This window comes from Neophocaena asiaeorientalis, unplaced genomic scaffold, assembly GCF_003031525.2.
Source record: "Neophocaena asiaeorientalis asiaeorientalis breed wild unplaced genomic scaffold, Neophocaena_asiaeorientalis_V1.1 scaffold327, whole genome shotgun sequence".
In the NCBI taxonomy this organism is placed as follows: domain Eukaryota; kingdom Metazoa; phylum Chordata; class Mammalia; order Artiodactyla; family Phocoenidae; genus Neophocaena; species Neophocaena asiaeorientalis.
Genome location: NW_020174560.1, coordinates 5,387,422 through 5,414,967, shown reverse-complemented (window position 1 = coordinate 5,414,967; position 27,546 = coordinate 5,387,422). Strand labels below are relative to the sequence as shown.

At 39.4% G+C, this 27,546-nt stretch overlaps 2 protein-coding genes across 6 annotated transcripts in view; one reads left to right on the top strand and one right to left on the bottom strand.

Annotated features, from left to right (window-relative positions):
• Positions 1-15,923, bottom strand: part of VMP1 (vacuole membrane protein 1) — a 120,916-nt gene extending 104,993 nt beyond the window's left edge. The window contains exons 1-2 of one of the 3 annotated variants that reach the window (XM_024757593.1): positions 15,805-15,861; positions 14,932-14,989 (exon numbers count right to left, since the gene is read on the bottom strand). The gene's annotated coding sequence lies outside the window, so the exon portion shown is untranslated. Of the gene's footprint in view, positions 1-14,931; positions 14,990-15,800 lie in introns of all 3 variants that reach the window. The other 2 variants (XM_024757591.1, XM_024757592.1) reach the window with 2 other exon arrangements.
• Positions 15,924-15,963: 40 nt separating this feature from the next.
• Positions 15,964-27,174, top strand: PTRH2 (peptidyl-tRNA hydrolase 2). 3 transcript variants are annotated; one of them, XM_024757707.1, is made up of 2 exons: positions 15,964-16,195; positions 26,165-26,999. In XM_024757707.1, the coding sequence occupies exon 2, from the start codon at positions 26,165-26,167 to the stop codon at positions 26,702-26,704; it is 540 nt and encodes a 179-aa protein (XP_024613475.1). In that variant the 5' UTR covers positions 15,964-16,195; the 3' UTR covers positions 26,705-26,999. The 3 variants fall into 3 exon arrangements, with proteins under 3 accessions (XP_024613475.1, XP_024613476.1, XP_024613477.1); XM_024757708.1 differs by having other exon boundaries at positions 16,135-16,214; positions 26,165-27,174; XM_024757709.1 differs by lacking the exon at positions 15,964-16,195 and adding an exon at positions 22,457-22,480 and having other exon boundaries at positions 26,165-27,174.
• Positions 27,175-27,546: the final 372 nt, after the last annotated feature.

The following is a 27,546-nucleotide window of genomic DNA, read 5'->3' as shown; positions in this document are numbered from 1 at the left end:
CAAGCAAAAGCTAAGAGAATTCAGCACCACCAAACCAGCTCTACAACAAATGCTAAAGGAACTTCTCTAAGTGGGAAACACAAGAGAAGAAAAGGACCTACAAAAACAAACCCAAAACAATTAAGAAAATGGTAATACGAACATACATATCGATTATTATCTTAAATGTGAATGGATTCAATGCTCCAACCTAAAGACACAGACTGGCCGAATGGATACAAAAACAAGACCCATATATATGCTGTCTACAAGAGACCCACTTCAGACCTAGGGACACATACAGACTGAAAGTGAGGGGATGGAAAAAGATATTCCATGCAAATGGAAATCAAAAGAAAGCTGGAGTAGCTATACACTCCTATCAGATAAAATAGACTTTAAAATAAAGAATGTTACAAGAGACAAGGAAGGACACTACATAATGATCAAGGGATCAATCCAAGAAGAAGATATAACAATTATAAATATATATGCACCCAACATAGGAGCACCGCAATACATAAGACAACTGCTAAGAGCCATAAAAGAGGAAATCGACAGTAACACAATAATAGTGGGGGACTTTAACATCTCACTTACACCAATGGACAGATCATCCAAAATGAAAATAAATAAGGAAACAGAAGCTTTAAATGACACAATAGACCAGATAGAGTTAATTGATATTTATAGGACATTCCATCCAAAAACAGCAGATTACACTTTCTTCTCAAGTGCGCATGGAACACTCTCCAGAAAAGATCACATCTTGGGTCACAAATCAAGCCTCAGTAAATTTAAGAAAACTGAAATCATATCAAGCATCTTTTCTGACCACAACGCTATGAGATTAGAAATCAATTACAGGGAAAAAACGTAAAAAACACAAACACATGGAGGCTAAACAATACCTTCCTAAATAACTAAGAGATCACTGAAGAAATCAAAAAGGAAATCAAAAAATACCTAGAGACAAGTGACAATGAAAACACGATGACCCAAAACCTATGGGATGCAGCAAAAGCAGTATTAAGAGGGAAGTTTATAGCTATACAAGCCTACCTCAAGAAACAAGAAAAATCTCAAATTAACAATCTAACCTTACACTTAAAGGAACTAGAGAAAGAAGAACAAACAAAACACAAAGTTAGCAGAAGGAAAGAAATCATAAAGATCAGAGCAGAAATAAATGAAATACAAACAAAGAAATCAATAGCAAAGATCAATAAAGTAAAAGCTGGCTCTTTGAGAAGATAAACAAAACTGATAAACAATTAGCTGGACTCATCACGAAAAAGAGGGAGAGGACTCAAATCAATAAAATTAGAAATGAAAACGGAGAAGTTACAACAGACACCGCAGAAATACAAAGCAGCCTAAGAAACTACTACAAGCAATTCTATGCCAATAAAATGGACAACCTGGAAGAAATGGTGTGGCCTCTCCCGTTGTGGAGCACAGGCTCTAGACACGCAGGCTCAGCGGCCATGGCTCACCAGCCCAGCTGCTCTGCGACCGGGGCACGCGACCGGGGCACAAACCCGTGTCCTCTGCATCGGCAGGCGGACTCAACCACTGCGCCACCAGGGAAGCCCTCACTGTTTCCTTTTAATACTCTTAAGTATTTAATTTTTATTCTTTTTCAGTTATTCAAGATGTTTTCTCATAAATTTGGCTTTGGCCAACTCCCATAGACATGAATATACATTGATCTCATTATGTTATTTCCTAGATAACATGTAACTGTTTTCAATTTCCTCTTTGATATGATAAAGTATCCAGAGTTGCAAAAAAATAATAAAATAAAATAAATTTTAAAATAAACAAATAAAAATAAAAAACAATTTTTGAAAAACTTTTGCCAATTTATAGCCCCACTCCCCTACAGAGAAGTTGGGGGTTGAGGCTGAAAGTTCCAACCCTCTAATCACACTTTGGTTTTTTTGGTGACTAGTCCCCATCCTGGAGGCAACCAGGGGCCGGAGAAAAGTTGCCTCATTATAAAAGAAGATGTTCTTATCACGCACATTACTCAGGAAAACTACAAAGGATTTAGGAGCTTTGTGCCAGGAACTGGGACAAAGACCAAATATAGATTTCTTATAACAATTACTCTGTAAGGAGAGAATATGCTAGTTATGGGCTGTATTGTACCCCTCCCCCATTCATATGCTGAAGCCCTAATCCCCAATGTGACTGTATTTATAGTTGGGGCCTTTAAGCAGGTAATTAAGGTTAAATGAGGTTCTAAGGGTGGGGCCCTAGTCAGATAGAACTGGTGTCCTTATAAGAGGAGAACAGAGACACTCTCTCTGCATGCACACAAAGGAAAGGCCATGTGAGGACACAAGAAGGCAGCCATGTACAAGCCAGGAAGACAGCTAGCACCTTAATTCTGGACTTCCAGCACCTAGAACTGAGAACATAAATTCGGTGTCCCAAAGCTGCCAATATGTCTATTTGAGGGCCAAATCAGGGCAAGCAGCATTTCACCTGTACTCCACACTCCAAGACTGAATGCATCCATGCTATTCTAATTCTGTTCCCCTTCCCACCTGAAAGTAGTTTAACTTCTTTGGAGCTAAAAGAATCCTACCAACATCACTTACTAGTTGCATAGCCTTGGGTAAGTAATTTAAGCCTCTGCACTTGAGTTTATTTGTAAAATATCCCCATTCCTATTTTCACACCATCCTTAAATGTCTTTTGTGTTGCTTTGGGGAACTCTCGGTTATTTATTTTCTCTACTTCAAAAAACAATTATACATAATTGTCCTGCACAGTCTGGCACATAGCAGGCACTTAATGTTAGCTTCTCCACACCCTTTCCATGAATGCCTCAATTTTCCAAAATGATCATAGTCAAAACTACCCAAGTGTTCACTTACAGACACTTGTTTTCTGTATTTCTATACTATAGAAGAGACTGCACAACTGATTTCTACAGAAGCATCCACAGAAAAATCTTAGTTTATGTTGGATAACAAAAATAAGTTATTTTTCATCAATGCAAACAGTTTGAAAAGTACCAAAAGGACAATCTGTTAAAAATTATTACAGGGTAGGGACTTCCCTGGTGGCGCAGTGGTTAAGAATCCGCCTGCCAATGCAGGGGACCCAGGGGCGATCCCTGGTCTGGGACGATCCCACATGTTGCGGAGCAACAACTACCGAGCCTGCGCTCTAGAGCCCGTGTGCCACAACTACTGAAGCCCACAGGCCTAGAGCCCATGCTCTGCAACAAGAGAAGCCACCGCAGTGAGAAGCCTGCACACTGCAACGAAGAGTAGCCCCCGCTCGCTGCAACTAGAGAAAGCCCACGCGCAGCAAGGACGACCCAACGCAGCCAAAAATAAATAAATAAATTTATATTAAAAAAATTATTACAGGGTAAAAAAGCTCTAGCCAATGTAGGTAGGGTAAGAGGCAATAATCATTTTTAAGGAGAGCCACTTTTCACAGTTTAATGAGGTAGCATGAATTTTGGAAATTTGTTACTAAACGGTGTGAGTCAGATATGGGAATGGATCCAAAGTATTACTAGCCTGTTTAAAAGACTGAAATCTTTTCAAAAAGGAATCTAGCACATGACATATTTTGACATTCAATGCAGCCCTGTAGTGAGACTGTTGTAATATCAATTTGAACAGCATGCATCCAAGTTAGTTTTGTTTCTAAGAATGAAATTGTTGAAATAAACTCTATAGGTATGTGGATGGGATGAGAAGACAGAAATAGAAAAGAAGCATAACTCAAACATCAAATTATTTTCATTGTGAAGATATATCTAGATGCAAGAAATGCTTTAAAAGGCTGTAACTAGCAGATTTTAAATACAGCTGAAGCACTTAAAATCTAAGTTTGATATTAAAACATGTGGAGTTTTTTTGTTTGTTTCTGGCAGAAGTGCTCAGAAAATACTGCTAAAATCAGCTCACAAAGGTTCTTTGTAGGCTGTATATCCAGTGTGCTAAGACTATAATACTCCATTCATTTTAAACATTAGCTACCCTTGTAATGCAAAATCAATGTAAAAGTAAATTACTGTGAGTTCCCCAAAGCAACACAAAAAACATTTAAGGATGACATGAAAATGGCAATTCACTGAGTAATATGAGTTAATGGAGAATTGACCAAGATGAAAATGAAAAGAAAATATAGTGAAGCCACTGATTCTAATTTTCTTCATCACTGAATTCCTCTAACACACCATTGTAAAGCAATTATACTCCAATAAAGATGTTAAAAAAAAAAGAAAATCATCCATATGATTCTACTTTCTTGCAAAAATATCAAGTCAGCTTTCTCAATCATACAAGGCATATAAAGATATCCAACTTGAGAATATTATATCTTTCGGTAACCTTTCTTGCTTTCAGAGTGTGTGTCCTTGGTTGGATTATTTAGTGCATTGAGTCACAGACTGTTCCAAAATAGCTGTAGATTTCCCATAAAACCATTAAGAAACTGCAATTTATGCTTGGAAACTTAATAAATAAATACTGTAAGCGAAGAGTAATATATCTTGACCAGTGAGGTTTTGATATAGTTTTCTGCTTGTGCAGGAGTATAAAGACAAAGATAATTCCAACACCATGCACAGTATCAGACTGATTATCAGATCATCTGGCTTTGAGAGCCAGAGAGTATCTATCACATGGTAGCAACAGTTTAACAATGTGTTCTCTGAAAAGTCATTATTTGAATGAGACTATATGAAAAACATTCCTTGAATCTTTCTGAACTTTCTAAAGCTTTGGGAAATTAAAAAGTTAAAATCCCAAGTTAGGTAACAAAAGAATTCAAAATCTCCATAAATCTCCTAATAATGGATTAGCAGGTTATAAGTGTATATTTTTCTGGCCTAAAACGTCCCTCAACTTAATTAAGTGAAGTATAAAGTACACTCAACTCATCATAGTCTAACTGTTGAAAAAGGCCACTGCTCCAGATTAACTTTTTATTAGATAAACTTTTAAGTAAAAATCCAAATTTTAGGGCTTCCCTGGTGGTGCAGTGGTTGAGAGTCTACCCGCCGATGCAGGGGACACGGGTTCATGCCCAGGTCCGGGAAGATCCCACATGCCGTGGAGCGGCTAGGCCTGTGAGCCATAGCTGCTGGGCCTGCGCGTCTGGAGCCTGTGCCCCGCAACGGGAGAGGCCACAACAGTGAGAGGCCCGCGTACCACAAAAAAAAAAAAAAAAAAAAATCCAAATTTTAAAAAGATACAACCTGGAAGACACTTTAGGGACTCCCTTTTTGCAAGTCTGATAGGTTTTGGGGAAGGTTTCTTCATCTCTCACTTTTCAATATGTAAAAATATCTTATGTTCCTATGCGTAAAAACATGATTTTATTTTCACAGGGAAAATGCATAACTTGTAAAATTACAACTTGAAAAATCCCATTTTTCATTTTCTCTCAATCTACTTCTTAAATGTTCATTCAGTTTTTCATAACCAGTGCAATTTTAGCAAAACATTTTCACCAAAAAGATGGGCGAGTAAGAGTAAGGTCAAGAATTAAGGTAGTGGGCTTCCCTAGTGGCGCAGTGGTTAAAAATCCGGCTGCCAATGCAGGGGGACACGGGTTCGAACCCTGGTCCAGGAAGATCCCACATGCCGCGGAGCAACTAAGCCCTTGCGCCACAACTACTGAGCCTGCGCTCTAGAGCCCGCGAGCCACAGCTACTGAAGCCCGAGTGCCTAGAGCCCGTGCTCTGCAACAAGAGAAGCCACCGCAGTGAAAAGCCCGTGCACCTCAATGAAGAGTAGCCCCCGCTCACCGTAACCAGAGAAAGCCCGCATGCAACAAAGACCTACCGCAGCCAAAAAAAAAAAAATAATAAATAAATATATAAAATTTTTTAAAAAGGTTGAAAATAAAAAAAAAGACAAAAGTCATTATTAGGGAAAGAGAACAATGATAAAAGGTTCAACTCACCAGGAAGATACAACAATTCTAAATTTGAATTCACCTAATAGAATATAGCATCAAAATTTACAACATAGGGGCTTCCCTGGTGGCGCAGTGGTTGAGAGTCCGCCTGCCGATGCAGGGGACACGGGTTCGTGCCCCGGTCCGGGAAGATCCCACATGCCGCAGAGCGGCTGGGCCCGTGAGCCATGGCCGCTGAGCCTGCACGTCCGGAGCCTGTGCTCCGCTACGGTAGAGGCCACAACAGTGAGAGGCCCGTGTACCGGGGGGAAAAAAAAATTACAACATAAAAATAGATAAAGATACACAGATATATGAATAAATCCAACATTATATTGGGAGATTTCAAAGCAACTGTTCATAACTGATATTTCAAGCAAACAAAAACAAGACATTCAATAAGATAGAAGATTTTAACAATAAAATTAAGAAATAAAATATAGGGGGGATATGTATAAAATTCAGCATCTGGCAATTAGCGAATACATATTTTTTCATAAGTCACTTATCATAATTAAGCCAAGAAATAAGTCACAACAAATTCCAAACAATGGGCATCACAGACCACATTCTCAACCCAGAAATTAGGTCAAACTTTAGCAACAAAAATATAAGATTTGTACACAATTAGAAGTTAATGCACACAGTTCTAAATAACTCGGGTCAAAATAAGAGAAAACTGAAAAATGCTCAGAACTACTAGAACTAATAAGTGAATTTTAGCAAGGTCACAGGTTAAAGGTCAAAATCAATACTCTATTATATACTTGGAAAACACAGAAAGTTGAATTTTTTTAAAGTTCATGTAGTCCCCAGATTGCAGTTTTATGAAAGATGCCAAAATATTCCTTGCATGGTCATTTCAACACAGGCTTTTGGCAGAAGTCTAAGGACATAATGTTAAATAGATTTCTACGTCCACTTAGCAAACAACGAAAGAAATATTGAAGACAACATGTTGTAAGACTCACAAACCTCCTGAGATTTTTTTTTTTTTTTTTTTTTTTTTTTTGCGGTACGCGGGCCTCTCACTGTTGTGGCCTCTCCCGCTGCGGAGCACAGGCTCCGGACACGCAGGCTCAGCGGCCATGGCTCACGGGCCCAGCCACTCCACGGCATGTGGGATCTTCCAGGACCGGGGCACGAACCTGTGTCCCCTACATCGGCAGGCAGACTCTCAACCACTGCGCCACCAGCGAAGCCCTACTGCGCCACCAGGGAAGCCCAGATATTTTGTTTTCATTAGTTCAGAAAGTATTTATTGATGTCACAATGTATATACTTGTTCTGCATGTGGCCTAGAAATAATCATGAATATCTCATCTTTAGATGATCCTTAGGTATTCATATATGATTTATATATCCATTTAGTTGAAAACAGAATTTTATATATATATATATATATATATATAAAATTCTGTTTTCAACTACTGTTTTAATGAGATTTAGATTTTCACCTATACCAAGGGGAGGATATACAGTTAAAAAGAAAAAAATTCAATAAAAATATTCTGTGGGTCTAAAAAAAAAAGTTCATGTACTGAGAGGGACTTAGAGGTAAGTTTGACAAAATACATACAAGGCCTATTCTAAAAAAATTTTTTAAAAGAAATCACAGAGGGCCTAAATAAATAGGAAAATACGTATGTTCATCATTTGGAAGTCTCAATATTGTTACTATGTCAATTTCCCTCAAACTAATGTATAGCTTTAATGCAATCTCAACCAAAACTCAAGCAGGCTTTTTTTAAAAATTGAAAGCGACAAATGGATTCAAAATTATATGGAAATGCAAAGAATTTAGAATAGCTAAAACAATTTGGATAAAGAATAGAGGTGTAAGACTTGCACTAATTGATTTCAAGTCTTGCTTTACTTTAAAGCTACAGTAATCATGACAGTGTGGTCTTGAAGGATAGATACAGATCAATGGAACAGAAGAGATAATACAGAAATAGACCCACATACACAGGGTCAATTACTTTTCTACAAAAGTACAAGGCAATTTAATGGTGAAAGGAATGTCTACTTCAACTGAACATTCTTATGAAAAAAGTGAACATTGACCCTCTCTCATATGTAACACCTGATTTGAAATGGATCACAGATCTAAATGCAAGAACTAAAACCATAAAGCTTCCAGAAAAAAAAAAACCCAAAACAACACAGGAAAAATCTTGGTGATCTTGGGGTAGACAAATATTTCTTAGGATTTAAAAAGCATGCACCATAAGAGAAAAAAATGTATAAACTGGACTTTAACAAATTTTAAAACTTTTGCTCTTTGAAACACATTGTTAAGAAAAAAAAAGGTAAGCCACAGAATGAGAGAAAATACTTGCAATACACGTATCTGACAAAGTTCTCAAACCCAGAGTATATCTATCTCTCTGTACATATGTTAGAGTAATAAATAATGAAGATGTGTTTTATAGGTATGGCGATAGACAAACTGACCAAGAAACAGAAAATGTCGCTTCTCAAAAGATTCTTGTATATTTGGAACTCTACATGACAGAGATGGCAAGATAGATCAGTGGGGTTCAAATTGATTATCCATAAAAGAAAAGAAAATCTGGATCCCTACTTTGAACCACACACAAAATTTAATTCCAAATGGGCTGAAGATTTAAAAGTCAAAAAGCAAAACTTTCAGAAGAAAACATAAATGCCTTTCTGCCTTGGGGTAGGAAAGGATTTCTTGAGACATACGCAAGAGCTGACCATAAAGAAGAAGACTGATAAATTGGACAACACTGAAATTAAAATTTAAATTCATCACAAGATATCTTAAGTGAGAAGACAAATCACAGAAAGATATAACCGAAAAGGACTAGTAGGCAGATAATAATTTTAAATTATTAAGAAAAAGACAAATAATCCTACAAAACTAAAACAGGCAAAAGACATGAAGAGGTATTTCACAGCAGAGGATCTACTTGACCTCACTGACATCCTAAAAATATAAACCAAGATCACAATGAGGTATCATTTGTATCCATTATCTTTTTTTTGTAAATTTTTATTGGAGTATAGTTAATTTACAGTGTTGTATATCCATTATCTTTTGCTATGTTTAACAACGTAACTCCAAAACTTAGCAACTTAAAAAATCATTTAGTATTTTTCATGATTCTGTGAATTAGGTTGGGCAGTTCTGCTCTGGGCTAGCGTGGCTCTTAAGCTAGGCAGGTCTGAGCTGAGATGCCTTGTTTTGGTCCAAATAGTCCTCTATGCCCCAGTACGTTAAGCCTGGGCTTTTCCCACACGGTGGGCTCTGGGTTCAAAAGAGCAGTAAGAGAAGACAGGACCCAATGTACAAGTGCTTTTCAAGTCTCTCCTTGTGTCACACTTGCTGATGTCCCTTTGGCCAGAGCAAGTCACAAAGCCAAGTACAGAGTCAAGGGATGGAATAAGAGACTCTAGAAGTAAAATCATATTGCAGAGGGGTATGCATACGATGATGAGAAGAATCTATAATCCACTACATCACTATTTACATGCATTCTTTGGCAAGAATTAGGAAGGACGACAATAGCAGAGTTTGGGAAACAAATTGTAAAGCTGAATACTGGCATACCCTTGTTAGAATTCTATGCCTAGGTACATAGCCAAAAGAACCTCTTGCACATGTGAAGAGCCAATATGTACAATAGTATTTTTAGCAACATTGGTCTTAATAGCAAAAGCTATAAACTACTCAAATGTCCACTGTCAGGAGAACAGATAAATAAATTAAGGTACAATGAAATATTACACAGCTGTGAAAATAAATTTTTCATTTACTCATTTAACAAATATTTACTGAGTACATACTATGTGCCAGGCACAGTGTGAGATGCTAGAGACACAGGAGTAAACAGACAAATATTCAAACATATTATCAGATAGTAGTAAGTACTACAAATGAAAAATAAAGAAATTTGGTATGTGTGCATATGTATGTGTTTGTGTACAATATTTAACAGGGTGGATAGAGCAGCTTTATCTGAGAATCTGACATTAGAAAAGGACCATGGAAAAATATGGGGAAGAGCACTGTAGGGAAAGAAAAAAGAAAAGTGCAAAGACTTTGAGGCAGGAGTCTGTCTGGCATGTTCCACTTACCAATAGTTATTAAGGTTATTGATAAATTCAAACACTTAAATTTCTAAAACTTACAGTTTCATAGATATAGAAATACTATAGATACTCTCTGATTATTTTAAAAAATTAAAGAAAATTCCTCTGCCCCATAGAAGCAGTACTAAAAGCTCCTCTAGGGAATCCCCTGGCAGTCCAGTAGTTAGGACTCCATGTTCTCATTGCCAAGGGTCCAGGTTCGATCCCTGGTTGGGGAACTAAGATCCCACATCCACATGCCACGTGGTGCGGGGGCCCTCCTCAAAAAAAAAAAACAACTAAACATGCAATTATCATACAGCTACCAATCATACTCTGTACTATCTCTGCAACTTCCTATAATTACTTTAAAGTAAAAATTGAAAAATATGTATAAAAAATAAAAAATAAAATCTCCTCTAAATAGATCTTAAAAACTTATAAGGAGCAGAAGAATCTTGTATATTCGCTTGATTAAACGCTTTTCAAATGTGGTGACCTGAAAGTTTCTGGAAGGAACCAGACTCAAATGATGAGTTTAGGGCTTCCCTGGTGGCGCTGTGGTTGAGAGTCCGCCTGCCGATGCCGGGGACACAGGTTCGTGCCCCGGTCCGGGAAGATCCCACATGCCGTGGAGTGGCTAGGCCTGTGAGCCATGGCCACTGAGCCTGTGCATCCGGGGCCTGTGCTCCGCCACGGGAGAGGCCACAACAGTGAGAGGCCCGCGTACCGCAAAAAAAAAAACGAACAATGATGAGGTTAGAAGTAGCTAGTCAGATCAACCAATTCAACCTTACTGGACTTTATTCTCTCCTCATATAGACCAGAGAGTGGCATTTGACAGACCTGACCATTTCTTAAGAGAATTCTGAATAAGCAAAGACTTCCGCATGCTCTAAAATATAAAATTAAAAAAAAATGAAAAATCTTGCTCCCCTCTGTCCCTCATCTGTCTAGTACTCTCTAGGTGGAACCACTTTTATGAGTTCTGTGTACCCCATCATTCTTTCTTTAAACACTCCTTAGTCTCCTTTGCCAGCTCTCTTTTACCTGACCTGGGATCTCTCCTCTTCCTTGTTTCCCCCAAGTGACTTATCTAGCTGCACGGTTTAAAATACTAACTTGAATTTGTATTTTTCGTCCTGACCTCTAGATTGGAACACCTAATAGCAGCACTTAGATGATTCCCAGGCACCTCAAATTCAACACGTGCTTTTTTCTCCCTCCCCAGCCCTCTTCCTGTAACAAACCTGGCCCTCCCAAAACCTTCCCTCTCCCACTACTTGGCACAACCATCCACCAAGTTACTGAATCCAGAGGCACAGCCATCCTTGACTCTTCTCAATTCCTTACACCTCACATCTAATCCAGGACCAATCCTGTTCCAGATATATGTAGTATCCACCCACTGCTCTCCACTTTTTTGCCACCACTCTGGTCCAGGCCATTTTCATCTCTAGCTTGGACTACTCAATGGACTCCTAACGTCTCTCTCCATTTCTACTCTTGTCCCCTTCAATTCATCCTTCACACATGAGCAACAGTAAACTACTTATAAATCATACTATTCTCCTACTTGTAACTGTAGAATGACTTCCTAATTACACTCAAAATCAAATCCAAACTCATTTTCATGGCCTGCAAAGTTCTACATAACTTGGACCATGAATGTTTCTTATCTCATCTCATGTCACTATATTCTAGGTGTACGATACTAGAGTCTTAAACAAGCACATATCCACATTAAATCTCTCTCAGACCCTTGATTGTTTCCTTCATAACATTTATGACACTGTGCTTATTCTTCCTTTTTTTTTTTTGTGGTACGCAGGCCTCTCACTGTTGTGGCCTCTCCCGTTGTGGAGCACAGGCTCCGGATGCGCAGGCTCAACAGCCATGGCTCATGGGCCCAGCCGCTCTGCAGCATGTGGGATCCTCCCGGACCAGGGCACGAACCCGTGTCTCCTGCATCAGCAGGCGACTCCCAACCACTGCGCCACCAGGGAAGCCCTTATTCTTTCATTTTTGTATTATTTTTTTTCTCTCTGTCAGGCTCCTAACTAAAATATCTATTACTTTTTGTTTCCCACTGTTTTTCCCAGAACCTGGTAAAAGGCTTAAGACACAAGATGTTTGTTCACTGATTGGATGAATGAACAGATAAATATGACAATAGATATCACTGCAAAATAATCTGCTCATGCAAAGAAAGTAAGTGCTAGAAGACATTGTTAAATATCAAACCCCCAAATTTCAATTCTCAAATTCTGTGTTGTGGCTTACACATATAATGTAAACTGTTAATAACACAAAAAGGTTGAGATAATGGCCTACAAGAATGACTCATTTGGTTAAGAATCCCGCATATGTTGTAAAACATTCACGAAATGTGAATATATACATATATATATTTACTGAAACTTCATTAATAATGAGCAAACAATAATCGAGTAAGCAGGAACACAAAGATATGTTTTCGAAAGAGGGCTGGAAAACGTTCTTAGTAACTGCTCAGTAGGCCACATGATAATGATAACATAACAATCATGGTTAACTATATGCCAGGCACTGTTCTAAATGCTTTACTTAAATCTATTCACTTAACCCTAACAATAAAGGTGTGTACTAACTTCAATATCTAGGAGGAAACTGAGATAATAAGAGGTTAAGTAACTAGACTAGCCCAAGGGTTGCACAGTAGTAGACCTGGAATTTGAACTAAGGCAATCTAAATTCATAGCCTAGGCTCTTAACACTATCTACATAGTCCTTCCAGGAAAATCTATAAAGACCAAGGTTTTATTAATGAACCTCTAGAATAAGAGAAAACACCACGGTGACCTACTAAGAAGATTTTTTTATTTCTGGAATACTGACAAACTCTTTAAATTATAGTCAGAGACTAAACAAGTTTTGTGAAATCAGTGAAAGCAAAAGGATTCTCGCCAAGACAAAAAATAAACTCTTCTACAGTGGCTATTTACCTAGAATGAAATAATTATATTAAAATTACAAACAGCTTGGGAAAATTTTTTATCAGGAGCAAAGAAATTATTATAGTTTCCTCCTACTCATTAGCAATGACACTCACTCAGTAGAGACATGTGTTACAAAGATCCTCTGTCTTTTCCACTTGCCAGAAAGAAGACACCTTGATACCTGATAGTAATGAAGCATGAACTCAGAATAACTATTGTGAAGAACAGAACTAACTTTTTTCTATCCTTATTCCATTCCACCACAAATTTTGCCAAGCATAGTTTTTGTTTTCCTAGAATTTACAAGACTGAAAATCAGGTAAAAAGGGAAAAAAATGTACATACACATATAGATCCCTTTAATACATAAGAAAACCATTTTCATGCAAACCAGGAAATACTGTGAAACCAAATAAAGATGCCTGGAGACAACCTTAGCAGAAAGAAAGAACACTTGGGACCTCATTTCCAGTTCAGGCTCTGGCTCTACCTAAGCCATATGACCTCAGGCAAGCCAATTACTGATTGTTTCTGGGCCCTAATTTTCTCCTCTGTTAGATGAGAATAATCTAACTCTGTGTTCACAGAGGTTGCTTCTAATTCTAAATATTGCTTTCAATAGGTTTCAGTGAAATAATATAAGTAAGTAAGGCTTTAGTTAACTATATGTAAGTGCCCAAAAGTTCAACTTCCTCTGCACTTGGAAATTCTTAAGTAACAATACCTGATGGCCAAAAAGGATCAAATTTAAACTCCCAAATGCAAAACTAAACTCATTCTGAAGTCACCTACTTATAAACCAAGGTGACTAATACAGTGGATTACAGTTTCAAACTATTCCTGATTAGCTTTTATTGCGTTCAAAAGGAGGGCAAAGATCATCTCAGAAAAGTGTGTGACAAATTTCAGATAAATAACACACTTAATATAAAACATCAAATTTTGAAATGATGCAAAGTAACAGTATTCTGCACTGATATATTTCCTGCTTTCAGAGTAAAATGACAATATCACCATATTTTCATTTACATAGTGATTTCACATTTACTATCTCCCTTCATCGCTGTAAAAATCCTATGAAGTGAGCAGTACTTTAATCAACACAAGTCAGATCAGCTCAGAAAGTTAGGTAACTTGCCAACCTATGCTCAATAAGTGTTGGAGCCAAGATTCCAATCTAGGTCTTCAGATTTAAAGTTTAATGATGTTTGCAATCCTAAAAACTTGTAATTCAAGTCAAAGGCAGGAAGAAGTTGGAAAGTGAGAAAGTTTGGATAATCAGTCCCTGGATAACTGGACTGAACAAAAAGAATATAAGACCAGGTGTGGCAGTTATAAAGTAAAAAAGCAAATTTACCAGCTGTTAAAAATAATAACATCTAATTTATATAATTCCACATTTCAAAAATTTTTTGCCTCACTTCAAAGACAAGTGTGAAAAAAATTTCTAACTCAAAAATAAGAACAATATGTAAATAAACAACAAATTGATTAAACTAGCTATAAAGCATTAAATTGCTAAAAGGTATTAAAACATTTACTGAAGTATTTCAGAAACTTGGTTATTCTGGACTGTGAATCAAGGAATTAAACTATATTAATCAAGTAGGATATATTCCTCAAAGGAAAAAAAAATGCTCCAGTGTTTTAAAATAATACAGGCAAATAAGTAAAATATAAAAGATTTCTACTGTAGAGTCATTTCACACCTACACAAATTGGCCACATTTGTCTGGGTACCACCACCTCTTCCAAAGGTCAATAAAAAAATAATCTATAATGCATAAAATGTTGCCTAGTAAATAGCAATTTCTTACTATCATCATTTATGCTAAGAATACACAACTAAAATCAGGGCTAATGATAATACAATTAATAGGTAGTAGCAGAACATTAAATTCTCTATCATTACAACATTAGAAATACTTGTACGAACTTCTCCAAAGGATCAGTGCAATCTGTCTACAGAATTTCTGACAAGTCCCAAAGGAGAACTGAAAGACATTAAAGTTAGGAAAAGGAGCTATGTTATCAAGACAGGTAAACAGTGCCAGAGTCTATATGAGAGTTTTGCATGAATTTGCAGGAAAACAAAAGACAACAGTGCAAAACTTACTGGAGGTCACAAATAATCTTAAGCAGCGTGACACAGGGTCACATATGGCTTACTGAAAGTTTAGAGATTAAGCTAACCTTCATGTTTTATTGCAAATACCTCCACTGTAAAGAAATTCAGGGGGTCAGGGATTTGGAAAAGGCAGAGAACGCTATTCTTCATGAAAGTAGTGGGAAATAACGTGAAGGTCCTCTGCAAGAGATCTACGGAGGGAAGGCCCCATTCCCTTGGCCACCAACGCTTTAGAAGGGACTTGCACGTCTAAATTTTGTTTAGAAATGGTTACAAAACAGAATCATGTGCTAGTGGTTGGCGGGGTGCGGGGGGGGCAAGAAAACAACTGACAAATGCTGAGAAACAGCTTGGTCATCAGCAAGGAAGACCTTCCTCGTTTACTCTAAGGTCCTAGACACCCAGAGAGAAAGAGGAGATGGGTACTCTACAGAAGCTCAGAACGGCTTCCAAGTTCGCCGCGATGAGAGGGAATGGCTGGGAGTCCAGTACGGGTGGCCAACCACGGGGAGGTGTCCCAAATAATCTACTGCCAGACTGAGACAGTCAGCAGCGCTCTAAAGCACTGCTTGAAGTCAAAATCACGGTGCTCTAGATCTGCACCGTCTACGTGCAGAAGAAGCCAAGCTCTGAGGATAGCCTCAGGCGTCCGTCCCCAGTTCCCCGCTCTCGCTTACCTACCCGCTCTGACTCCGGCTTCTCCGGATCTCCTGATCTCGGATCCTGGAAGCGGCTCACGACTGACTCTCACACCCGCCGCAGGGCTCCGGCCAACCGGAACTAGCTCACGTCACTTCCGGTCCGTTTCCCCTCCGGGAGACCGCCTCCAGAAGAAAAACGTTCCCCCCTCCTTTCGGCCCCCTCAGCTGACAGTCGCGGGATTTCATTTCGAGTGTGGGTTAGGGACTTGTGGGAGGGGCGAGAGGAAGAATGACTGTTCTCTTCGCTGTTCTTGATCCGGAACTTGTTGTCAAGGAACCCCGGAAGGGGTAACTCGCGCGAGAGAAGGGAGTTCGTTACCCAGAAGTGAAGAACGCAAAGCCGCAGCTGAGTTGGAGGAGAGGTTTTCTAGGTAGGTCAGCCTCTCACAGGTAGGGGGATGTTCTTCATTTTGTCTCCAATTGGAATGTTTCTTCCCATCTAATTTTATAACCACCCCCTTACCCTTTCATCTTCTTCTTCGTAAACTGTCTTCCGCCCAGTGGCCGCTGGAGCCACTGTTCCGGTTCGGCCAGTCGTCTTTTGGAAGAAAGGACCAAGCTGCTGGGGAGGGGAAGGACCCAGAATTTCTAGTTCCCAGGCAACGCCTCCATTGAGGCAGCATTGATGGATTCGCTCCGAATGTGAGAAGATACCGAGCAGGCCTCACACTCTGCTGAGTATTTATTGAGTACCCACAGCGTAGCAAGTTGTTGAGTCCTACGAGGAAAGAAAAGGCCTCCAAGAATATGATCGAAAAATTGCCTCCCTGTGTCACACAGACATAATGTCTAAAGGAGTATTTAATACGTTAACAATCCCAGGCACTGTACTAGACGTTGAGAATTATGCTCTACAGTGGTTATGTGTTATTGTTACAGCGGCTCTGGAAAGTAAATAATTAAGACTGACTGGGGGATGGTAAAGACTTAAGAGACAGGTTTGGTTTGAACTACATCTTCATGGGTGAAGAGGATTTTTTGTGTGTTTAATTGGAGAAAATTATTTCAGGGAGAGATTGCTGCTTGAAAATACCTAGTCATTTGGTATGGCTGAATAGTACACTGTGTAGCAGGAGAGGAGGATAAAGTAGGTTGAAACCAAATTGAGTAGTTCTTTGAATTCCTGCAAAGGGATTTATGTTTTATTGTTACCCCACCGAACTTGGGTCCACTCACCCAACGGGTAGCAAACGGGTACCCAAAGGGTACTAACACCGGGTTGTGGTGAAAGACAGCACAGTCTTTATTGCAGGGCCCCAAGCAAGGGCGTGGGAGACAAGCTTCAAATCCACTGCAACTTGGTGTTTGAGTTAGGGGTTTTTTTAAAGGGGAAGAACAAAGAGGCTGGAATTAATCATCTTGTAACATTTCTGTGACTTTCCTTAATTGTGGTTTCAGGAGTCAGGATGTCTCTGGTTTATGATTCTCTGGCCAGGTGGTCTATGGCTCGAGGTCTGTTAGCTCATCTTGCCCTGGAGAAACAACCTGAGTGGTAGATGATATCTACAACAGCAGTTTTAGTGTATTGACAGTGTTATTGACAACAATTTTAGTCATCAACTCTGGTTGGTTAGTATTCAGTTAGTGCAGGGTTGAGGTCACCGTGGACAAGAACAGGGATAAAGTTTTGGATAGAGAGATTAATCATAAACTCAGTAAGGGACTCAGTTTTAGGGGGACTTGGTTTCCTTATTCCTTAGGCTTTTATCCAGTGATTTTCGAGCAGAGAAATTACAGGATCAGATTTGTGCTTTAGAAGTACAATTAATTATAATGGCAGATGGACTAGGATGAACTAGGGCACAAGTGAACCAAACATGGAAAGATTACAGGAAGTTTGAGAGGGAAGGGAAGATACTGAGTTCAGTGTAGGACACAGTTTAGACCACTTCATAGACATCTAAGTGGTAAAATCTAGCAGAAGTTGGAAGTTCAAGTGTGGTGCCCAGGGAGACGCTCTAGGAATCCTCAGCATTTGTTAATTCAGGAATGAGTGAGATTCTTCATTTCACAAACTATTTATTGTCTGTCTCCTCCTACTAGATTGTTCAGTGCGCTTCTCCAGGGTCCAGAACTGTGCACGATAGGCCCTCAGTAAATATTGATTGATTAATTGATTGAATGGAAAGAGAGTATATAAACCAGCACTGTCCAATAGAACTTTCTGCAGTCATGGAAATGTTCCATATCTCGCTAACTCATAGAGTGGCACCTAGCCACTTTTAAGCTGTTGAGCTGTTGAGCACTTGAAATATGGTTAAATGTAACTGAAGAACTGAATTTTTATTTAGTTTTAATTTAAGTTTAAATGACTACGTTTGGCTAATGGTTGCTGTATAGGACAACGTAGGTACAGACTGAAAAGAGGCCCAAATGTGTAAGCTTGGATAATACATACAGCAGGAGGCAACAGAGGACATACAACCAGAAAAAGAGACTGGAAGAAAGGTATCAGAAAGATAGGATGATAATAGGGTGAACGTTGGGTTAAAGAATTCAAGGGAAGAAAGCTTAAAGAAAAGTTGTCAGTGAGTGGTGCAGAAAACTCAAGATGAGGCCTGAAAAGAGGCAGCTGCGTTTGGCAATTAACTAGTGTCTGATTCCTTAGCAGTTTCGGTTGAGTGGGGAAGGGAGACAGGTAACTGAAGAAGTTTAGAGATGAAGGGAAGAGGAAAAGTGAGGCAGTGGTTTAAGGGTCAAAGAGGAAGGATTTTTAGGTTGGAAAAGGCCAAGGAGCAATAGCCAGTGGAATAGGATAAATGGGGGTAGCATGCCTCAGAAGGTAATGGACTCATGAGCATTGGTGAAAGAGGTTTAATCTGGCTGAGAAATTAGAAGGCACCAAGAGGAGGGTTTTATAGGACATGTTCTTTTGGCAGTGCCGTCATTGCCCGGGATTGTCTATGAGACTAAGATAGTTATTTTTACCTTAGTCTCAAGCACTGGGTTTATTGATACATGTTTATAATAGATATGCAGAAAAGGGGACAGGCTGAAACACTTTTTACAGGAGTTAGATGTTGATCTGATCAGGCTGATAGGAAATTAGAACATCGTAAAGAATAGAGATGCTAGTATTAATTTCAACATTTTAGAATTTGAGACCTCATAAGACATGGGACAGAAGTGATAAACAAGCTTGGTTATTTCTGGAACTTTTTCTGCTTTCTGTTTATGATGACTCTTACTGGTATATCTGTTTTTAAATAAAGCTGAGAAAATGAGAAACTTTCCATCATGACCTTTTAGACGAGTATGTTCAACATATACTCATGTGTAGTTCCTTTCTCCAGATAGTACCCGAGTCTGGTATGTGGGATATTTGGTTATTTTGCAACCTAGAAATTGGTGCAGAGAATCCTTCTAATTCTTGACATAGAAGTTTGTGAGTGAGTGTGTGTGTGTGTGTGTGTATAGTTATATATATTTTTATATATATATATAATTGAATATTTGTTCTCTTTGTAGTCTGGTTGTTAGATTATCAGAGAGAAGTCCTGCTGATATGTAAGCATCATGTAGTAACTAAATGATAGATGCATTATGAGATAATGTGGGTTCTAGTAAGAATTAAATTTTATTTTCTTTTTTTATGGCTGCAAAGGCATCTAGAGCCTTAAAGTTCCATGTCAGTACAGCCCTGTCACCATTTTAGGCATACCAGTGAAAGAGGACTGAAACTAGGTGCTGATGACTTAACCATTTATGATGGTCATTCCTTGTCATTCTCCTTTTATCCCTAAATGCTTGTTTCCTCAGGGTTCTGTTTAGCCATTTCTTCCCTCGATATACTTGACCCAGTGGCCTTACCCACTTTCATCACTTCAGTAATCTCACTTATATATTAATTTCTTTTAAATATGTATTTCTAGCCTAAGCTTATCTTCTGACCTCTTAAATGATATATCTTCTTTTTTTTTTCCTGGACATCTCAACCAGGATGTCTTTTGGTCAAACCAGACGTAATATATCTAAAACTGATTTTAGTATCTTTTACTTTCAAACCTTCTCTTTCACCAGAATCCCTTCATCAGTAAATAGTATACTTCCAATCTCCATTTGTTCAAATCTAGGTGTCATTCTAAACTTCTCCCTTTCTTTTATCATCAGACTTCCAGTGAGTAACCAAATCATACAGGTGTGCCTCAGCCACTTCTTTCCTTTCCCATTGTCACTACTCTTCTCTGAGTGACTGTCATCTCATCTAGACTACTGGGAAAGGCAACAGAGTAGTGTTAAGAACACAGGCTCTGGACTCAGGCTACCATTTACTAGCTTTGTGAACTTGGGTGAGCTACTTATATTCTCTGTACCCCAATTTTCACATCTGAAAAAATGGGGATAATCTGTATTTACCTTAAAGGACTGTTGGGAACATTGAAGGAGACAATTCATGTAGAGTGTCAATACCTAATGTACACCTAATATAAAACCTAATTTAGCAATTATTAACTGTTATTATGATTACATTATAGCAGCCTCCTGATCAATCCCCTGTATCTGTTCTTACCAGCTTCTAATTCATTCTTTATACTGAAGTCCCAGGTGATCTCTTAGAAAACAAAAATCATTTCCCTGCAGCAGCTTCTCATTGCCCTTAGGGTAAATTCCAAACCATCTAACATGGCTTACAAGGCCTTCTGTGATCTGCCCTTCTTTCTCACTTTGTTCTCTGCAGCTCTTTCTCTCCATCTTCCAGCAGTCTGGACTGCTTTCAGGTCATTTGACATATTGTATTTCTCTCCTCTGGCCTGCCCACTTGGTGTTCTTTCTGCCTGAAATGATCTTCCATCCTTCTATCTTCTTACTGATCCTTTGTTGCATTTTAAATATTTCTTCGATGAGGCCTTCCCTGACCTCCTACACTGAGCTAAAGCACTTTATGTACTCCCCAACACCTTTTTTTAAAAAAAAATGTATTTATGTATGTATTTATTTATTTATGGCTGTGTCAGGTCTTAGTTGCGGCACGTGGGATCTTTCATTGCAGTGCGCAGGTTCTTCGTTGCGGCACACAAGCTTCTCTGTAGTTGTTATGCACGGGCTCTCTAGTTGTGGCACGAGGGCTCAGTAGTTGCAGCTCACAGGCTCCCTAGTTATAGTATGTGGGCTCCAGAGCACGTAAGCTCTGTAGTTGCGGCATGTGGGCTCAGTAGTTGCAGCACGCAGGCTTAGTTGCCCCACAGCACGTGGGATCTTAGTTCCCCAACCAAGTATCGAACCTGTGTCCCCTGCATTAGAAGGCAGACTCTTTTTTTTTGTTTTTTTGTTTTTTGGCTGCGTTGGGTCTTCGTTGCTGCACGCCAGCTTTCTCTAGTTGCGGTGAGCAGGGGCTCCTCTCTGTTGCAATGCGCAGGCTTCTCATTGTGGTGGCTTCTCTTGTTGTGGAGCACGGGCTCTAGGTGCATGGGCTTCAGTGGTTGTGGTGCGTGGGCTCAGGAGCTGTGGCTCAAGGGCTCTAGAGCACAGGCTCAGTAGTTGTGGCACACGGGCATAGTTGCTCCTTGGCATGTAGGATCTTCCCGGACCAGGGATCGAACCCATGTCCCCTGCATTGGCAGGCAGATTCTTAACCACTGCACCACCAGGGAAGTCCTGGAAGGCAGATTGTTAACCACTGGACCACCAAGGAAGTTCTCCCTAATGCCTTTTCATAACATTTACCAGCCATGTAATTATTTGTCTTCTCCTCCACTCATCTCTGAACAACTGGCAGTGGCCTGTATCGTTCACCGTATTCCTAGTCTCACAAGGTATGTGTCTGGTACATAGGAAGTCAGCAAACGTTTGGGTTTTTTTTAACTTCTCTTTGCCTCAGTTTCCTCATTTTCAATATATAGAATTAATGCTAACTTCTTACAGTTATGTGGATCAAATGACACAATACATTCAAAGTACCATTGAAGCTTTGAGCTATGACAACATGAAGTTTTCTTAAAATAAAATGAAAGAAATTCAAAATTAGGACTGAGTCATCTCTAAACCACTACCAGAACGTAAGCTCCATGAGAGAAGGGACTTTTTCTCCTTTGTGTGCTCCTGTATTCCCCCAGATCCTAGAGCAGAACCAGTTAATATTTGTGGGAGGAAGGAGGCAATATATCATAAAAATAAAAGAATTAAGAAAGCAGATGAGCTTAATGACACACTTCTGACTATAATTCAGATAACCTATTTCTGTAGCTTCACTCGGGACTTTCCATCACGTTATAATGTTCCATTTCGAAACTCAAAACCCCACACATCTCTCTCTAACCACAGCCATCTGCCTTTCCAGCTTACTTCCATCATACCTTTTCTTAATAGCATGTGCATATCCTCTGTCACCTTCCTGTCCTTAAATCATTTTATAAGAATGTGGATTTCATGGCTTATCATTTCAAACATTCTTGCCTTCACCCTAAATTCCCTTATGCCCCTTATCTTGGTGCTTACTCTTAGTAGAATTCAAACTTGGATAAATCCAACTATCTGTCATAGATGGGGAGGATGAAGGAAGAATATAGGTGCAGCAGATTTAGTTTATATGTTTGGAGGCAGAGATTATGTGGTTTTAGTCTTCTGGCTTCTATTTTCTCTGTGAAGTATGAAGTCATCTCTTCTATATTTTTACCTATACTCAGGCTGCTAAGTACTGCTGGAGAAGATCAAAACTGGTAGGTATGGTACCGTTATAAAATCATTACTAATCCTAACCATGTTTTCAATGTTCCTCTGCAATCCTGCTGTGTTTTGCTGTAACTTTTATTTCAGTCTTCCTCTTCTCAACTTTGACTTTTGTACAAAATAACTCCCTCCAAGAAACAATTTCCTGCTTCCAAATCCACAGCCCTACCTGCATCTAAACCTGTCACATTGGGAAAGGTGTCCCTTCTTTCCAAGACCAAATCTCTTCACAGGGACTTAGGTGCCTCCCACCTACTGCTTTGTATTATTAATTATTCTTTCCCTATCTTGAGCATCTACCTACCTTTTCTGTGGGTCCATCCATTAACATTTAAATATGTTCAACATTTGTGTATACTCATCTTTCCATCCTAAGAGGGAAAAAAAAAAACCTTTCCTTTTTCTTCACAGCCTCTTGTATCTGTTGCTTTTTCTTTCTGCTTTGCTTTCACTTTGTTTCTCTTTCTTGACCCCGCCTCAAACTAGCTTCTGCCCCACAACTACCCCACATTAGTTTTTTCCCAAAACTAATGGACTGTCTCAGAGTGCTATCAGCTTCTGGAAATACGTTCCTCACCACATTGTCCTGGTATTCCTGCCTCTGTATCTGTAAAAGTTGGCCATTTAAGAAGGCAGCTCCAGGGACTTCCCTGGTGGTGCAGTGGTTAAGAATCCGCCTGCCAATGCGGGGGACACGGGTTCAAGCCCTGGTCCGGGAAGATCCCACACGCCGTGGAGCACCTAAGCCCGTGCACCACAGCTACTGAGCCTGCGCTCTAGAGCCCACGAGCCACAACTACTGAGCCCGTGTGCTACAACTGCTGAAGCCCACGCACCTAGAGCCCATGCTCCACAACATAGAGAAGCCACCGCAATGAGAAGCCTATGCACCACAGTGAGGAGTAGCCCCCTGCTTGCGCAACTAGAGGAAGCCCGTGCGCAGCAGTGAAGACCCAACCCAGACAAAAAAAAAAATTTTTAAAGAAGAAAGAAAGAAAGAAAATAACAAGTGTTAGTGAGGAGATGGAGAAATTGAACCATTTTAAAAAAAAAAGGTAGCTCCAGACAGGATCCAACTAGAGAAGGAGATGCATGAACTACTATAAAATGCAGAGATTTTTTGGTAGGTGTTCAGAAAGTAACTGAATAGTAAAGGATTCTAATGGACTCCAAGGAAGTGGAGATACAGGTTTTATAACATTAAGTAGCAATTTCAGGGAAATTAGTTTTGTTCTGGGGAGGGCAGGGTTTGAATTTGAGATTGCAAATGTGGGGATATTGGGTTGTTTCACTTTTTTATTAACTGTACGTTTGACTTAGAAAAGCAAGATACATAGTATAGCAGTGTAATGTGTTAAATTATATTTTTATAGTTTGGAGACATAAGAATTTATAGTCATTTTCTTTTCCTTCAGATATTAAGTGTACTCCATCATTCTCTAACAATTACTGAAGGTCTGTTAGCCCAATTTATCTCATAATCCTCCCAATCCTTCTTTGAGATCTGGAGACAGGCATGACTTATATGAAGATCTGTTTGCAAAGGCATTGGTTTTTTTGTTTCTGAATCAGAGACTTCAGTCATAAGGCACTAGAGAAGCGCTCTCAACCCTACCAGGCCCAACACACAGTTTTTTAAAAAATAAAGTCACTTGCAAGGAATGTAAAATGATATAGCCATTTTAGATAATAGTTTGGCAGGTCCTCAAAGTTACAGAGTTGCTATATGACCCAGCAGTTAGACTTCTAGGTATAAGCCCAAGACAAATGAAAACAAATGTCCACACAAAAACTTGTATTTATAGCAGCATTATTCATAGTAGCCAAAAGGTAGAAACAACCCAGATGTCCATCAACTGATGAACAGATAAATAATATGTGGTATACCCATACAATGGAATATTATTCATCAGTAAAAAAAGGAATGAAGGGGCTTCCTTGGTGGCGCAGTGGTTGAGAATCTGCCTGCCAATGCAGGAGACACGGGTTCGAGCCCTGGTCTGGGAGGATCCCACATGCTGCAGAGCAACTGGGCCCGTGAGCCACAACTACTGAGGCTGCGCGTCTGGAGCCTGTGCTCCGCAACGAGAGGCCGCAACAGTGAGAGGCCCGCGCACTGCGATGAAGAGTGGCCCCCGCTTGCCGCAACTAGAGGAAGCCCTCGCGCAGAAACGAAGACCCAACACAGCCAAAAACAAATAAAAAAATTAAAAAAAAAAAAGAATGAAGTATTGATACATGCTACAGTGTGGATGAACCTTGAAAATATCATGCTGGATGATAGAAGTCTGAAACAAAAGGCCACATATTGTATGGTTTGATTTATATGAATGTCCAGAATAGGCAAATCCATAAAGACAAAGTAGATTAGTGGTTACCAGAGACTGGGTGACGGAGAAATGGGAAGGGACTACTAATGGGTGTAGGGGTTTCTTTTTGGGGCAGTGAAAATGTTGTGGAATTAGATAGTGGTGATGGTTGTACAAGATTGTAGATATATTAAAAAACACTGAATTGTATGCTAAAAAGGTGAATTTTATAGTATGTGAATTACATCTCAAAAAAGTTTGATTCCCTATATTCTCATTTTAAAATATTTGATAACATTGCATACTTTGCCTACCATATAATTTCAAAAACATTAATATGTTCTAATTTTAACAAAAAAGAGAATAAAAAAGAACTTTATGGTAAAATATGTATTTCCAGGACTGCCATCTGTGCCACACAGATTATGCACTGTACAATTCCAAGGGCACCACTTGTAAGTTCTACAAACATCATGGCCCCATGTATTTCAATGTATAAATGCTTAGATACTGTTTATTCCACTAGAAGAAACTGATGGCTGTTTGTGCCTATACACTGAAGCGTCGTGAATCCAACAGCCTCAAATGTAGACTGATATAAGTGCTTTATTGATGATTCAAATACCATGAACAGCTTTGCTGGGGTAATAGGAATTTCTAACATAATAAGGATAAAGGATTATCTTCCTTTGATTTATATGATAGTCATACTACTGGTAAATTGAGTGTGTTAAAACTATGCAAAAAATACTTCGTGTTCGTATGCAAAATGAAATTGGGTTCTGCTCTCAGACATTAATAGTTTTTCATCTACAGTAATGTCCAGTGGGACAAATCTTCACGTGTAAGGCTTTTAGCATTCCATGCCAAGGTCTAGTAAATGTCAGCAGCGCACCTCACTTCAGGCCCATTGTTGTGACAACCAGGAACTTCTCTGAGGGCTTGGTACCATCCCCATTAAGAATTAATGCAGTACGAAGACACAAGTAAATAAGCACTCACTATATTCCAGAAAGAGTGAGTTAATCTTGGTTTCTCTAGATCCTTTAGGCATCTTGGTAAAACAGAACATTTCCTTTCTCCACAAGGCTTAGCAAAAATTGAGGAACGGAGCTTTGTTGTATCCAAGAAAGAGATGTACTCCTCACATTGAGATTCAAAATGACCTAAACTGCTTCACTTGTATTCTTGAACCTTTTCTAGTACACAGGGGAGAAAAAAAAGTACATGCCTAAGATCCAAAACATATTTTGCCATTTTTCTGGATGAATTAAAATATTGCTGCTTATATACTGTCAGGATGTTTTATCTGATAAGCCTGTAACTTTCCACTGCTAGATAGTGACAACTTTCTTTTCCTTTCAGATGCTCTCCAAACCCTTGGTTATGGAATATTTGACTAATCCTGGTGCACTCAGCATGGCTGCCGGCATTGCTTGTGGCATGTGCCTGGGCTGGAGACTCCGAGAACGCTTTAGAATGATCCCCAAGAGCTCGGTGAGCGAGACAGACACTGACACCGGAAGAGAAGCAAGCATCTTAGGAGAGGGTGGGGAGTACAAAATGATTCTTGTGGTTCGAAGTGACTTAAAGATGGGAAAAGGGAAAGTGGCTGCCCAGTGCTCTCATGCTGCTGTTTCTGCCTACAAGCAAATTCGAAGGAGAAACCCTGAATTACTCAAACAGTGGGAAAACTGTGGCCAGCCCAAAGTGGTGGTCAGAGCTCCTGATGAAAAAACTCTAGTTGAATTATTGACCCATGCAGAAATTCTGGGACTGACTGTAAGTTTAATCGAAGATGCAGGACGTACTCAGATTGCACCAGGCTCTCGAACTGTTCTAGGAATTGGGCCAGGACCAGTAGACCTAATTGACAAGGTCACTGGCCACCTAAAACTTTACTAGGTGGAATATTGTATGATGATGGTCATCCCACCACCACAAGGGTTTGAAACTGTCAAATTCTAACAGTAAAAGCTGAGTTTCTTCCCCCAACTTATGTATTCTTGAGATGAAAATCCATTCCTGTGTTCTTCTATCATGTACTTGGCCTGGTTACACAGTTATCTTGGGCTGAAAAAAAAAAAAAGTTTGGTTAATAAATAGTCCTGGTGGTTCAAGAGATGGGTGCTGAAACAAGAAATATTTAAGATGAGAGGCAAAGGTCACAATAAAATTGATTACGAGGTGGGAAACAGCATTTCCTATGTGTGGTTTGGTCCCTTTGTGTGTTAATAGCTCTTCTATTACCCACCTTGGAGGATCAGGGGTCAGGGGTACTACCATTAGGTGCAAACTGTAGTTTGTTGTTTTTCCTGCCTTCAGTTTTTGTATGACTGCCTATATTATTAATAGATCATGGGTTTAAAATCTAACTTTGTGGATTTGTCTTAAAGCTGAGGTTTTATAGCACTGATATAACCCACCCGTGCTGTGTTTCATGTTCACTCCCTAACCCACACTGGCTAAAGTTTCTCAGCAGTGGTCCTACATCTCTTTAGTTCCCCCCCTTTCCTAACAATGAAGGCATTGAAACTTGCGAAGTGACTTGTATGGACCTTGAAGGTGATAATGGGCCCACGTAAGAATTTATGGTAATTGTAAAGTGAATGTAGCTTAGTCCAACATCCCACTATTTCTTTACCTAGAACTTAAGAACTGGACAATTATTTAAGGGCACCTTATTTCCCTTTTGATCGTTATACACTTAGCATGACATAATTCCAATAATTACGTTATACCAGCTG